The 15,856-nt window shown below is 42.1% G+C and overlaps 1 protein-coding gene across 2 annotated transcripts in view; it reads left to right on the top strand.

Moving 5' to 3' along the window:
- Window positions 1-11,055, top strand: part of sdc3 (syndecan 3) — a 30,118-nt gene extending 19,063 nt beyond the window's left edge. The window contains exons 2-6 of one of the 2 annotated variants that reach the window (XM_034892178.1): window positions 3,407-3,500; window positions 5,766-6,625; window positions 7,084-7,273; window positions 7,732-7,785; window positions 9,293-11,055. In XM_034892178.1, coding sequence (XP_034748069.1) covers window positions 3,407-3,500; window positions 5,766-6,625; window positions 7,084-7,273; window positions 7,732-7,785; window positions 9,293-9,459 — 1,365 coding nt within the window. In that variant the 3' untranslated portion in view covers window positions 9,460-11,055. The remainder of the gene's footprint in view (window positions 1-3,406; window positions 3,501-5,765; window positions 6,626-7,083; window positions 7,274-7,731; window positions 7,786-9,292) is intronic. The other variant, XM_034892179.1, reaches the window with a different exon arrangement.
- The last annotated feature ends 4,801 nt before the right edge of the window (window positions 11,056-15,856 follow it).

The raw sequence follows: 15,856 nt of genomic DNA, 5'->3' as shown, positions 1-15,856 counted from the left end.
TTTTGGAAAATGGCTGCAATGAAACAAAGAGTGAAAAATTTAAAGGGGTCTGAATACTTTCCGTACCCACTGTACACGCACCACAAGCAAAACCTGTGATTACACCCATACACACACACACAGACACACACACACACACACACACACTGTAATTACATACAATGACGCACTACTGCCCGCTATACCTTGAATTTACACTTATAATATCACCTCATAAATTAAACATGTTGGGGCACAGAGGGTGATTACAAATTACTGCTAAAGGTTAGGATAAATATAGATGATGCACATTTGAACACACACAAAATGGGCAAACCGCAGACTAGCCTGTGCAGCTAGTCTGCTGCAGCTACTCTATGTGAAGGTTGGTTTGTAAAAGGGGCCCTTGGGGTGGGCTCTGGTGCCGCCTTGGGGGTGGGGTGTGTGTTTATTTAGGTATGTTTGTTTTTTGGGGCTATGCTGAACTCTTGAAGCTAGCCGCAAGAGAAGAAATAGGAGTTTAAGATGAAAGAAAAATGAGGCGAGGACGGGGATATACTGGCACAGAGTTTGTGGATCCAGAGGGGGAGGCAGAGAGGGAGGGACAGATACAGGGGGGGGGGGGGGGGGGGGGGGGGGGGCTGGAGGAGCAGACAAGTTTTGATGTTGGTTTTTAGTGTTGTTTATTTGACATTACATAACACCTTTGCTTATGAAGCCAGAGCTCTTATACGTGTGTTAGAGTGTATGTGTTGATGTATGTGTGTGTGTGTGTGTGTGTGTGTGTGTGTGTGTGTAGCTTCTCACTGGGAGATGGGAATTTCTGTGAAAGAGCAAAGGTTGCCCATAGCAACGGCCTTCATTGTAATAGTGATCCTTGGAACAAACACACACACACACAAACACACGCACACACACACAGACACTTGAACCATCCCTGCACTTAAATGTCTTTCAGTACTTTTAGACACTTTCTGGGTTCGAGATCACGAGGGCCTTCACACACACATTTACGTTTGAAGCGTGACGCACATACACTCTTATTCTTCTGCTTTGTGAAGCCCATATCCTCCGCGTGCCGTTTCTCCAAACAACTTCAAGTCAATTTCATTTTCAGGAGGTACATATAGCGTTTCAACTCCACCTCATGCTGAGATGTGATGGATTGAGATGCTCGGGTTTCTAGATTCCATTATGCTTTTATTGGCTTTTAAAGGCATCGGGTTTCCTCTGTCTGGAGCCGGGGAGGAGCTTCTGTGTGTGTGTGTGTCTGTGTGTGTGTGTGTGTGTGTGTGTGATTAGCATCGCACAGGCTAGCAAAGACACAAATCTATAGGGCCTCAGGATGGGCTTAAGATTGCTGAGGAGATAAGTTTGTTTTGGTCACATTTTTAGCAGTTGTACCTGGAGCAAAACTGAGCCCTTTGTTTTTGGCATCTCAACTACTTACTGTTTGCTGACCTAAATCTACCACAAAATGGGATAGAATAAGTATGAGTAAAAGTAAAGAATAATCAATCTAATCTATATTTCCATATTAGCAGCAGACTACTTATATGTAAAAAGGGGTCGCTTGTAGTGATGAAGTATTAAAATAGAAGTACTCATTATGCAGAATGGCCTCTGAGTTTTATACTAAATAAGAATGTACTGGAGTAGACGTATGAAGTAAAATAAAAGGGGAAATATAAAAATAAAGTTTTATCAAAATTGAACAAAGCTAATCTTGCATGTGTTGGGCTTCTACTGTAACTTCCTGTCTATCTACTGTTTATGACTGGGCTATATAAAACATTACAAAAGCCTTAAAAAGCCTTTGGTGAAGTATGAAATTAACAGCAGAGTATACACACACATGGACACTCTCACTTTGTTTGCACTTGTTTTGCACGCTTTCTTGTACGTAGTTATGTCTGTCCATGTCTGTATTGTATTATATGTACAACAGGCTACTTGGGTAAAAAAGCATTTACTATATTGGAAGAAATCAGTGGAGTGACAGTTTATGTTAAATGAGTCTCTACATGAAATGTATTTGCCTGCAAATACTTCTTCTCCTTGAAACTTTGTGTGGTACGTACTGCAGTTTAAAATGTATCTTTGGATGGGCGGTGTCTCATAAGTGCAAGCATTTGAAAGCAGTGTTAGTTGACCCTGTGTGATCGGTGAGTGCTAAAGTGTGTGTTTAAGCATCGCAGGGATGTGGGATTGAGGTCAAGCGAGAGAGAGGGAGAGAGAGAGAGATGAAACAGATGAATGAATAGAGAGGATCAGCCTCAAAGTAACTGGAGGCGGGTGAGGCCACTCACTTCAGAGGTTCAACCCCCGAACGATCCACAACTAATCTCTCTCTTACCTGACCCTGCCAGAAGTTGCGCTTTCCCCTCTCAGATGTACATGAAATAGGCCTAGAGGTGCAGTGATGAGCAGGGAGGATGCTGTGAAATGATCCATGACTGAGTTACTGTCACAGAGCACTTTGAGTAAACCTCAAATGTACAAACTCAAAGTCCACACAAGGAGTTCAAAATAGTACTGAAATGATTTACCAACAACAATGTTGATTGTGGATTAGTTAAGTAATTTTAACAGCTTCTCAAATATGATGATTTCCTTCTTTCTTTTATTTTAGTAAACTGTTTTGGTCTATTGACCCGACAAAACAAGCAATTTGTTGTTGTAATGAACATGTTAGCAGGCTACAGTTAGCATTTAGCTCAAATCACTGCCTCACAGAGACCCTAGCATGACTATGGACTAACAGTCTTGTTCATGGTTAATAGATTAACAGTTTAGTGCAAAGTTTTTGATTTATTAGCGAATTGACTAACAATGTATTGATGAAATAAGCCTAACAGTATCTTGTTCAACCTTCTCAAATGTGAGAATTTGCTGCTTCTCTCTGTTTTATCTAAATGGAAACTGAATATGTCAAGGTTTCATACTGTTGATTGGATCGAATAACACATTAGAAGAAGTCACTTTTGGGCTATGGGAATGTGAACCAAGCATTGTCTATTGTTTTCTCAAGTTCTATTATCTAACAATTGATAAATCAAAAAAAAAATTGTGAGTAGCAGCCTTAGTTTAAAGCTAACTTCTACCCTGTACTCTTCTACTTTACAGGCTGAGCATTGCTTGTAACTGACACATAAGCAGAGACTGAATGAAACCCCTCTCTCTTTAAAGGCTTTGATGTTTCTCTGCCAAAATCCCATCTTTAGATCACTCATTAACTATGCTTCTCCATGGAGCCACAGACAGACAGATGTTACCCTGTCCACCATAATGCTCCCTGCACCTCCTGTGCGTGTCTGTGTGTGCATGTAATCTGCCAAAGTGCTTTTTCTATTCAAATGAAATGACAAACAGCTCAGTCTTTCATAATGAATAACTGCAATCTCTATCATCACTGTGTCTCTCACAGGGACAGACGTGGTCGCCGTCTATCGATGACGAAGGCTCGGCGAGAGACGAGTTCTACGACGATGAGGACCTTTACTCAGGCTCCGGCTCTGGCTGTAAGTGTGTGTGTATATGTGTGTGTGTGGGGGGGGGTTACGCACTCATGCCCTGGTTTTTAAAACTCGACAGCTGCTGGGTTTCAATCTGCCGACCCTGAAGACACCACCCCCACCCACTCAGTGTCCTAGAGTTATGGTCGCTCTGGTCGCTAGACTCGCATGCAGGGAGGCCGCGCACACACAATCAAACAGTCCAGTCATGCCATTTGGCTCGACAGACAGTTTTGACACAGATTTATCGCACTTTTAAACACAGACACACCCTCGCGAACAAACAGCAACCTGCGCTCGATTCCCCCACATCTTATTTGCTCTAATCAGATTACAGTCCACACAGATTAGGCAGTTGTGTGCACCTCTCTGCAAGCATATGTCTGCCTGTGAGTGAGCTGGCTGTTTGCGTATGTAGGAATTACCTACTTCATGTAAATCACGTTGGTGTAATTCAGTCAGATTTTCTGATCTGGCTGTTTAAGCTTGGGCATGGCTTTATTTATTAAGTATGACTCATTGAGGGCTGCCCTTGGTTCAGGCACTGCACTATAGTGGCGAGCGCTCTCAAAATAAATTACAATTCAAAGTAGGAAAGTGCAGCAGAGGCACCCCCTGTGGTTGATACAGCAGCCCGGCAAATTGCTTTATCTCAAACCGTGATAAAGAGCGTCAGAATGTGGCATTTTTGAGGCGTCTGATAAGTTTAAGAGAAGCTGCATTGTTCGAGTCCATATTTCGATATCCTCTCCAGCTCCTCTGTCACCCTTTATGTCTTTGTGCCTGTAAATTCAATTTGTTTCTCTTTCAACCCAGGTAGCTTCACTGCTATAACAAAATGAAAGATGGTATATAACACCATTATGAGATTTAAGAGGAAAAAGGATCAGTCAGCACCATTGTCCCTTCTCTTCTCTTCTCTTCTCTTCTCTTCTCTTCTCTTCTTCAGACAGCCATCTGCTTAGGAGAGGGACAGACAACCCAGTTGGTTTCACCTTTGTTCTGCTCTTCATTTAATATAGACAAATTGCAGTTCTCATTTATTTATTTTTCTTTGTTTGTTTTGTCAGACACCTAAACAAGCAGAAAATAGCGATTTGATTGCAGTTGTGATTGCTGCGCTGAGTCGTCAATAAATTCACTCCTTTATGATCCGGAAGTCATTTGACAAAACAAACAGAGCTGTGCTTTGTGATTGGCTGTATTGACATTTAAGATGATCACTGAGAGGGGACGGCCTTTTGTCTTCTTCTCTTAGAGGAGCACTGCGTTGATTTTACACATAAAGGTCAGCTTACTGCTCATGGAGAGAAGAGTAATCACTCTGTGCTTTAAAATGTCTAAAGTGGATCTGGAGGAGCTTTGGCAAGTCAAAAGAATAACCCTAATCATCTTACAATGGCAACAAGGACCTCAAGGAGCATGGAGTTCAAAAGATGAGGGTGTTTACCAGGCAAGAAGGCTCTTATGGAAAAAAGGCAGTATTGGTTGCGTTATGGGAAATGTAGTTTCCAGCCTTTTGGAGCTTGACTCATATAAGCAACTAAAAGTCAGGATATTTTGGCTTCTGCTTTACAGATTTTGACCATTCTTTTTAAACTAGTGCACCGGGAGTCCCCCAACCTCATGGAGTGTGATATTAAAGTGCTTAACTTCCCCTTTACCACCACAGCCCTTGACCAGGCTTACATCATCATGTCCAAAACAGGGTGAACATAAAGCATTTTCAGATAAAGCTGGCTTAGGGGCATCATGGAAGGCTAGTGGTTTATATGGCATGAATTAACGGCAAGATCCCTAGTTTGAATCCAGTCAGTGACCTTGTGTGTCCCCATCTCTCTGCTCTCAAATTTCCTGATTCAAAAAATGTCTGATGCAAAAGCACCCACAGTGTGACATTGATGCATAATATTGTGTGCTCAAATATCCCCACTGTAAAACAAAATAAGTACTAGCCTACTATCTGTGGCATGTACACCACATTCTTTTAATAGCCCCACAGTGTACTAAACCTGTTAGTGACATTGCAAAGTGAAGGTGACTAATGTCTGAAATGTCAATTTACATCTCAGTAGAGAGTGAATTATAAGGTGTTTGGTATGTAGGGAGTATTGAACGAGCGTCAAAGGGATTGATCTGATCTGATCTGCTGTTTGTGTGGGAGGGTTAAGTGATGAACAGGACGTTTGGAGGGAGATGTGCAGCCTACTTTTTGTTGATTTTTTTCTGCTTGTAATTTTCAAATTGAAAATCCTCTCTTCTCCTCTTCAGTTCCTGAGGTCAGTAAAAGTCCGACATCTGTGGGTGTGTCCTTGACCACAGAAGAGCCCCTCCTCCTCTCCACCACCCAAGCAACCGGCCCCGCCCCCTCCGCCTCACCTGCAGTTGAGCCGAGCCCCGACCCGGAGGAGCCCACTGCCACCCAGCTGCCCACCGAGGCCGATGGAGAAAGTGGTGTGTTCTGGGAGAGAGAGAGAGAGCTTGAGAAGGAGAAAGAGTTAGAGAGGGAAAGAGAGAATGAGCAAGAGAGGCTGAGGGAACTGGAGAAGGAGAGAGAGAGGGAGAAACAGTTGGAGAGGGAGAGAGAGAGGGAAAGAGAGAGGGAGCGGGTCCGAGAGATGGAGAGAGAGAGGGAAAAGGAGAGAGAGCGTGAGAGAGAGAGGGAACGTGAGAGAGAGCGAGAGAAAGAGAGAGAGAGGCAGAAAGAGCGTGAGCTTGAAAGAGAGAGAGAGCTTGAACGAATCAAGGCCACCTCGCAGACCACCGCCGTCCCACGATCCCCTGCTGCCATTCCCGTGGTAACCACCAACCCGGCAACCAGCCCTGCAGAAAGTACAGCGCCCTCTGCCGGTTGGGATGACCTGAGCACCACAGAAGAAGAAGAGGATGTCTACCTGTCACCTGAACCCTCAACGTTTTTCCCAGGCTTCGACATGGAAACCACCACAGAGGAAGACACATCCACCACAACAGAGACTACCCCTGAGCCCACGACAGCTGCACCTACCACCACCGCCGCCACTACTGTCAAAATCAGGGTCCCCTTCAGGCCCAGAGTTCCCATGACAACAGCTACTCTTGCGGTGCCAACAGAGAGGACTAGCCGCCCACAGCAGCCCACAGCTACACAGGTGAGACCGACCAAATATTGAAAGTATTCACATACAAGCTTTTGCGATACTTTGTACTAATGCACTCATTTCGGTCTGTACCACTTAAATGTTTCAGGTTTAATACCCAATCTTTCTTCTTACTGCTTCTTTAACCATGGCAGCTTAATTATTTACAGACCAGAGTAATGTCTCTGATTAGCGTGCTTTTGTTTATTTGCAGCTCTACTGCATTTAGATTTGTCTGGTTTTCAACATTGTGCTGCCATGTTTTATGAACTGTGTATGTATGTTGGAAAAAAATGCAACTTTTTTCCAGAGAACATACAGAGGCTCATTGTTTCAAAGGCGAACATGTGCCATGGAAAGTTCTCCGTTTGTGTTGGTTTGGTTCCAGTGTAGCAGCTCCGTGAAACAAATGTGATTACATCTAATGTAAATTTCCTGTTGTTAGTCTCACTTTTCTTTCTCTGTCTCAGGAGGGTAACAACGAGGCGGGTGCTGCGGGACCGAGTGGAGATTTTGAAATCCGTGATGATCGGCGTAATGATCTTGGTCGAGGTATAATGCCAGTGGATCCTGATCTGATTGGTAACACAGTGGATGGAGGGAGCTCTGCCGCCCAGCTGCCACAGAAGAACATCCTGGAGAGAAAAGAAGTCTTAATAGGTAAGAACAGCTGTTAGTAAAGTCATTGTTAATAATGTTTTTGTACAGTTTTGTCCCATGGTCCACCAGCTCTGTGTCTGTCGTTCTGCCTTTCTGTCAAAAAAACCATATGGTAGCCACCTCTTAGATCAACAAATCACATTTCCCCATTGCCTCCTGTATTTATTCCCTGCTTTCTTGGAGCTGCTAAGATAAACTGGCATTACCTCGCATTCGCGTAGAGCAGATTTATCATGGTAGGTGAATGTGCTGCTTAGCCCCGTTTTACCCATTGAGAACAAGCAATCCTCTTCTTGGGTTATCCAACCCCTCCTTCCTCCCTGTTTTTCCCATCATTTCCCCTCTGGGTAAGTCCGATTTCTTTTCAAGTGCCCCTTCTCCTCATCCCAAAGAGCTGTTGTAGAAAGTGAGGGAGCAGCCAACTTGCCTGACCTGACTGGCTCTCTGTCTTTCCTTAGCTGTTCTGATTGGTGGACTGCTGGCGGTGGTTTTCGCTGATTTCCTGGTCATCGGTAAAGAGCAGGAGGCAACAGACTTTAGACTAGACTGTATGATAGAAGCAAATCACAACTGTACATGTCAGACTCACGTGTTCATGTATAGTGCTGTACATCTATAGACACCGTGTTCACTTTGTCATCTGTGGGAGTAACATGAGATATACAGGTATTTACCACCTTTGACTTTTCACTCAGACCTTGAAAACTTTGAGATTTTTATTTGACAGAGTTATGCAAGAGTTTGTCAGTACATAGAAGGGAAATAGAAATGATGGTATTGTTTTAAGTTTTGATAGATAAAACAATACAATTCTCATTTCAATCACGCTTATTTTTGCCCCAGCCAAATATTTTGGGTCAAATGGTACTGGCACTACCGCCCCCATGTTTCAAAGAAGTTTGACGGGTGTGTCCATAATTTAACAAAACTAAATTTGTACAGCGGTTAGGGGTTAGCACTCTTGCCTTACAGCAAGAGGATTCTAGGTTCAAACCGGCTGGCCGACTTGGCCCCTACTCTGTGGGGTTTGCCAGGTTCTCAATATTTTGTTCTGTTTTTTCTCTGGTTTCCACGGCTTCCTCCAGACTCTAAATTGCCTATCAAGGGGAATGGTTGTCTGGCTCAGTCATTGCCTGGTGACCTGTCCGTGGTGCCCAGTGTCAGCTGGGATCGGCTCCAGTCCCCGCGACCCTGTAGGATAAGCGCTTGCACATAATGGATGGATAGAAATCTATGCCATGTTATGAGGCTGTGGCAAATTATATTTCTCATGTCCAATTTCTACCACAGTAAAATCAGGGATTGTAAAAATACATATTTATGCACGATGTAACCCAAAATTGCATGATCTGACCAAGAAAATGTAACATCATTTCATTTTTTATTAGATTTATTTACAATGAATAGTGTGAAAAGTCAAGAGTGGCAAATACTTTGCATTTACAGTGCATGGTGAAAAGTTATGTTATTTTAAACAACCAAGCCTGTGTACTCTGATATTGGCGGTAATGGAATAAACAAAGTAAACACCTCCCACACAATGACTAGAAACAAAACATGTTCTCCATTTTGACACCAATACCATTTAGTTTAACAAAGAAAATGTTTTCCACCCATTTGATAACCACACATTAATCTATCACATGCAGCAAGAGTTCATAAGCGATGTTTGCAGAAGAAGGTGGTAAAATGCATGCAGCTGCTGCAGATTGGTTCCACCAGCCCCATGAGTAACACTGCAGGAACACAATTAAGCACAATGCTGTTGGCAACACGGAACGCATGTTGGCACATTCAGGCTTATCAGTCTTCACTTAGCAGCTAGGTGACAGTGATGTTGTGGTAGCTTTGCTCTCCTTTCAGACTAGCAGTGTTTGATGCAGTGCGTTTGTAGTGATGTAGTCGGCCGCAGAATGTAACAGTCTTTTAGTGTTTGTTTGTGTATGTTTCTGTTTTTAGAATCTGTAATGTTGTGGAAGGTTTTTAAAATATCCACCCTCTTTTTCTGTCTTCCTTCAGCGGTGATAGTGGGAGGAGTAGTGGGCGCCTTGTTTGCTGCCTTCCTGGTGATGTTGCTGGTGTACAGGATGAAGAAGAAGGACGAGGGCAGCTACACACTAGAGGAACCCAAACAGGCCACCGTCACCTACCAGAAACCAGACAAGCAGGAGGAGTTTTACGCGTAACACTCGTATGCCAGAGAGACACACCGCACACAAAGGGAGAGAGAACGAGTGAGACAGAGAAGAGAGAAAGATACTCTAAGCCCCTGTCCTCCTCCTCCTTCTCCTCCTGCTCTTCTTCATCGCCTCCCCCTGATCTGCTCGCCTCTCCTTATCCCTCTCTCCTCTTTTCTCCAAAACACTTGAGAGTGCCTCTCTCTCTCTACAGACTTGGAACTTTCTTTTCAATGAAAAAAAAAAAAAAAGACCCCAAAAAAAAAAAAAAAATCCAAATATATTCTGAAAGAATTAACACATACACACAAGATGTTTTTAAAGTAAATGTTGTTATTAATATTCTACAGATTCTCTTGTTCTGTATGTAATGATATGGTTATTTTGTAAGAAAAAAACAAAACACATGCTCTTAACCTGTGTTTTCCCGCACACAAAAAGTTCTTCCTCTGTTTTTATGGAGCGAATGAAAAAGCTAAAACGAAAGAGAAGAGGGGTGAGGCGAGCTGAGCGATTCACAAAAGAAAAGGAAAGAGATGGGCTCGACTCTGCCCCTCACCCCCCGAATAACACACAGAGCGTCTGGTTGGCCGCGCAGAGCTCAGGGTCAAAGGTGAGAGGAAAGGTCTCTTTTGTGCCTTCCATGGCTCTGGTGCGCAAAGACACATACGCACATTCATACGGCCACATAAACAAATGCTTACATACATGTACATGCATACGTGCACACTTGTATCTGCTTTAAGGTGGCTCTGACCTCTCTTTCTGTGCTCGGCCAACCAGAAAACAGTGCTCACCCCTCTGTGTGTTTCACAACGTCGAGGAGCCGCTGTGGAAACAGCTGGTAGCATAGAGGTTTGCTCACGTGTCCAATCTGCTCCTCTAAGCTGTACAAAGACTAGTTACAAATAGTAATAATAACCAATAATATATCAATGTTTTGGGCTGGATGGTGAATAATAATAAAAATAATAATAAAATCATAATAATAATATGAATAATAAGACTTAAACAGGAGGATGTGTATTTAGCAGATTAAAAAAAAAAAGTTTATATGTAAATATCAGCGTATCCTTTCTGACATCACTAACCATCTGCATGATCATGAAGAGTTTTTATTCATTACATCCGTCATCACTTTAGATGAGCTGTGCTCTTGTTAGCCACACACACACACACACACACACACACACAGACACACAGATGCATACACACACAGAAACATAAATATGCACACACAAACAAGTGCAGACATATAACTTGCTGTTTAATTACACAACACAGACACAGAGTTTACTGTTACATTCAAACATACGTCAGACCCATAATCATCGTCATTGTGACAGTCATCACTTGTGATAAGAGCGAGATCAGGTGGTTTCAATATGTTATTGATTAGTTATAGATCAGTTGTCGGTTGGTTTAGAGTTTGGTCTGTTTGCGTAAAAGCACAACTACGTGTCCAGTCATCACGTCATCCGATATCACCCCTCCGCCTCACCTCCACAAAGCACCTTTTGCATGCCTCACTTTGTTTTTCTTCCACCATTGGCTCTCTGTTTGGGGAAGGGAGGGGCCTTTGGGAAGCGGGATGGGCTGTAATGACAAACAGGAAGTGTGAATCTGCGTGGGAAGTTGCGCCCACATGCGCTAATTCAATGAAAATCATAATTTCTGTCATTAAAGCAGAGAAGAAACAGACTTTGAATTAGTGTTTATGGGGTCAACTTTAACCTGCTGTTGGACTCTGTTTGGGGAGGGGACAATGGGGGAAAGGGTTGGTTTGGGAAAGGGACTGTGAGAAGACAGGAGGGCTGTGCTTCTATCTAAGAGATTGTAACAATAACCACACCAGTGCGACTGGGCTAGTAGCTTCTATTATACTCAGTACTGTAGAACAAAATGCATGGGAGTCAAAATTATACTAGTCTGGGTGTGTGTGGATGCCTGTTTGTGTTTTTGTGCGTTTGAAAGAAATGAGGGTTGATTTAAAGTTGGAATGTACTGTGGTCGGGTGTGTGTTTACCTACTCCAGCAGTTCTCACGCTCTTCCACAGACAGGTAACACACCTCTTCCACTCCTTTTTTTTTTTAAGATTATTTTTTGGGGCATTTTAGGCCTTTATTTCCACAGGACAGATGAAAACATGAAAGGGGAGAGGGGGGGGAAATGACATGAGCCGCAGGTTGGAGTCAAACCCGCGCCCGCTACGTCAAGGAGTAAACCTGTATGTGTGTGTGCCTGCTCTTCCAACTGAGCTAACCCGGCCACACCTCTTCCACTCCTGTGTGTGTATGTTGTCTGCCCCCTTGCCAGTGTGAGAATATGTGCGTGTGTGTGTGTGTTTGTACACCTCATCTAAGTGCGCCACCTGTGTGAATGCGTGTGTGTGTGTATGCTTGAGTGTTTCACCTTGGTATTTCACAGCAGATTCTTGTGTACACTGACTGTGTGTGTGTGTGTGTGTGTGTGTGTGTGTGTGTGTGTGTGTGTGTGTGTGTGTGTGTGTGAGTGTTTAGTCCTTTCACTGCTGAATGAGGGGCAGCTGGTCCCTCACAGTGGCTTTCACACACACTGACTGTGTCTTTTCACTGTCTGACTGTCTGTCTTTCTGCTGCAGGACAGACGAACAGACAACACGCCACTTTCTCACAGGCAGGAATGATCTTAGCACGTACTGTCTTTTTTAAAGTGACTGTCAAAGTGTAAATGTTTGTTTGTACCCATCTAAGCCTGCATAGCCAAATAAGACGTGTGTGTGTGTTTGTGTGTGAGTATGTGTGTGTGTGTGTGTGCTTCTGTGAGAGAGGGTAAATTTGTACGTGTATGAGTGTAAGTATGCATGTGTGTGTAAAGCCCAATGGTGGCTACACTACTCTATGTTTGCTGTTCCCATTCCTGTTTTTATACATTTGCATTTTTTTAAGGCTGAGTTTCTGTCATTGGCTGAGTGAGCGAGAGGAGGCGTATCCTCCACGCCACTGCCCGTCACTAATCTGCCACTCTGTTCCAAATAAAAAACCTGGTTGGGTAAATGTGTCCTCTCTTGTCTTTTTTTTAATTGTGGTTGATAAATTAAGAGCGCCAGGCTAGCTGTTTCCTCCTGTTTTCTGTCTTTATGTTATGCTGCCAGCTGGCTAACTCCCCGGCATTTTGCAAAATGTCGAACTATTGCTTTAAGTATAGTGCACACACCAGACCACCCATTGCAACTTTATTATTTGCCTGGAGACGTAGAAACCAACCAGTACCCCTGTTCTGAAAAAAATATTACCTGGATCCAGATGTTCTGGGGCTCAAATTGAGTGATTTGAATAAACACAACTTGATTTAGGAAGTTGCGCCATGTGTGCTCAATATAAACACTAATAATATTGATGGGGGCTAAAAGATTAGGCAACAATACCAGACCCACTTCAATTGTGCTAATTCCCTAACAAATAAACCAATAGTTTAATTACCCAAACCATAGGGGTCAAATCAATCCATTGTTCATTAGTAAAATTATGAGTTGTCCAGAATGTTCCCACCTCTTGCATAAGATCAGCTGGGACATACCCCTGCCCCCTGTGGCCCAGCTAAAGGATACGCAGGTATAGATAATAGGTGAATGGCTTAACGGACTTTAGATAATACATCATATAATAAATCACAAGAATACTACGTTTTAGAAAGATCTTGTCACTCTGTGGAAAAAAAGTGTAGTCTTGACCAACTGCCATGCTTTGCTCGTTTGCATGCCAAGATTTCTCTCTCTTTCTCATGGGTGGGCCAAACTCTCTAAGTGGGCAAAGCAGAGAAAGGGGAGGTAACCTTTTCACTTATGACGACATGTAGGGAAGATTCCAGATCGGCCCATCTGAGCTTTCATTTTCTCAAAGGCAGAGCAGGATAGCCAGGGCTTGGTTTATACTTCTTGCCATTTCTAGCCACTGGGGGACCAAAGGCAGGCTGTGGGAACACATATTAATGTTATTAAACCTTACAAAGTGACATTTGGCCGTGGGACCTTTAAATTGATCCATTGCTTGCCTTCTTCAACAACACTCTCTCCAGCCCCTAATTAATAAATGAATAACGTGACTTCACATAATGAAAAAAAAAAACAGTATTTAGCCATGCATACAGGCTTTATTGAATTCTTCCAATATCTTGTTCTGACATTTCATTTTCTACTTTAATAAATTTTGTGAAGCTCACTTCAATTATAACACGTTACAAGCAGCAACATCTCTTTCCAGATACAGTGTCCTGGTTACTTTTGCTCACAATCACAATTAAAGGCTTTCACCATTAAAAATTCTTTTAGAAAGTTGTTTTCAGTGACAACTGTTGTCAGAGTGGTCTTTGGATTAAACCAAACCAGGACATCATTGCTGCAAAGACACTACTGTTGAATTATTTAAATCAGATTTTTCAATGCCGTGAGGGTTACAAATACATTTCATTTATTTCCACTATGCTTGGGAGGAGGAAGACATCTCAGAGACAGAAATCTCAAAACCTAAGCGAAAACACTTGGGGAAGGTTCACTTTAGATGAACTGAACCTTCCAGGACTCAACAGTGAGACACTTGAAACAGTGCATAAGAAATGGCTGCTCAGAATGAGAATATATTTTAGTAACATGCATTACAGAGAAGTCCCATGCAGACATTAAGTCTCACTTGGGTGTTATCACACAGCATTTCTGACCCAGTAATATTACACACAACCCACCTGTATGCTTTGACTCAACATCTGAAAGATCTACTTTATGTATTTGTGTGATCACAACCTATAGCAGCCTATTTACACTTGCTTTACTCAGTAGATGGGAGGAACAGCCAGAGTTATTGAATTAATATTTTCCTGTCATTGCATAAAAATATACTTATGTGATTGGATTGGTTAAACAGTCCGTGGGGATTTGTGAGTAGTTTTTTTTCTAAATGGGGCTTCAATTGATATTCTTTGCATCAAACCAGATAAAACCAAGGTTACCTGATTTGGAGGAGTACCAGGAAGTCTGCAAATGGCATTTTTGTAAATCCAAAGAAGACAACAAGCTGTCTTGGCCTTGCTAAGTTAGGCTGCTGATATAGAAATGTGCCCCTCACAGAGGGGGTTTTATGTGAGGTTTTTTTGTTTGGGAAGGGAGAAGGTGTTGAAGGGCATGGGGTCCAGTCAGCACCCCATCTGGTGGGTAACAGTGGAACAACTGAAACAACTGAATAATAGGGAGCTGTTATTTCCGTTTAGATCTTTGTGGAATAAGAAGCTCAAAAGATCAGCGTTATGTACTGTTAATTTTACAGCAGTGGTTCCCCCTCTGTGGTACTGGACCCGACAAAGACTCCCAGGATACCTCAGAGACGTCACAAGGTTATTTAAGAGGAAAGCAGCAAAAACATTTCAGATTCACAAACCCTTGCTTATTTTTTTCTGGACATTCAATTTTCTTGTAAGCTACACATTTGTAAATTTGAAGGCCTTTATTTATATCAAAATATAAACATCGCTTTTTCATTGAACTAGTCACAACTGGGTACATTTGTTTAGTAGGCAGTGTTTTGTATTAAGGGGTCACAAGCCAAGAGCTTTGTTACTCTCAGCCGCAAAGTCTTTACTTCAGTTTTGTGAAATGTTTTTGTTTTTACATTTAAGGGCACACACATGTCTGAATGTTTTTTCTTTTTTTTTTAAAGTGGTGTCAACTTGCATTGAAACCCTAAAACACATTATAATGGTTTACATGACTGATGATTCATAATAATCTAGTCTTTTATTAACATTGGGGTAGGGTTTATTCAATAACCAAATTATGATAACAGTCACTTTGATTGAGTTATGAGTCCCAACAAAATTTGTATATTTCACTATTTTAGTGGTACCATGAACGTTATAAGGAGCCCATTAAAATTCACTTCTGGGTGCCACAGCCACATGTATTATGAATATCAGTAGTGGACAAAGTAAAAGTACCAATAACAGAATGTAAAACTACTTCATGTAAAAATAAAGTTTTACAAGTAAGATTATCCTCCTGCGAAAATAATGCCCCTGTGACAACTCTTATATTTGATAAAATAAGATTGTTAAAACTGATGCATCAATACGCCATCCAAATGACAAGTGACAACCTTGTAAAGATTACAGGTGCTTTGTGTTTCAACAACTTTTTGGTTGGTACAATCAGGTATATATTAAATGTATAGTTTGACATAGATAATCAGCTTGTAAACTTGTAAATGTTGATTTATAAATAGAAAAGTTGGCCAAAATAAAAAATACATTGATTTAGTAAAACGGAAAGTCAGCATTTCTGTCATATTGAGTGAATTAAAACAATAGTTTTCTTAAAGAATGTAAATTGAGGGTAAAATTTATCACATGATTATCTCTCAGAGGCTGCAGTTTTTTTAT

Source organism: Etheostoma cragini, chromosome 14 (genome assembly GCF_013103735.1).
Source record: "Etheostoma cragini isolate CJK2018 chromosome 14, CSU_Ecrag_1.0, whole genome shotgun sequence".
In the NCBI taxonomy this organism is placed as follows: Eukaryota; Metazoa; Chordata; class Actinopteri; order Perciformes; family Percidae; genus Etheostoma; species Etheostoma cragini.
This window is presented reverse-complemented; position numbering and strand designations above follow the sequence as displayed.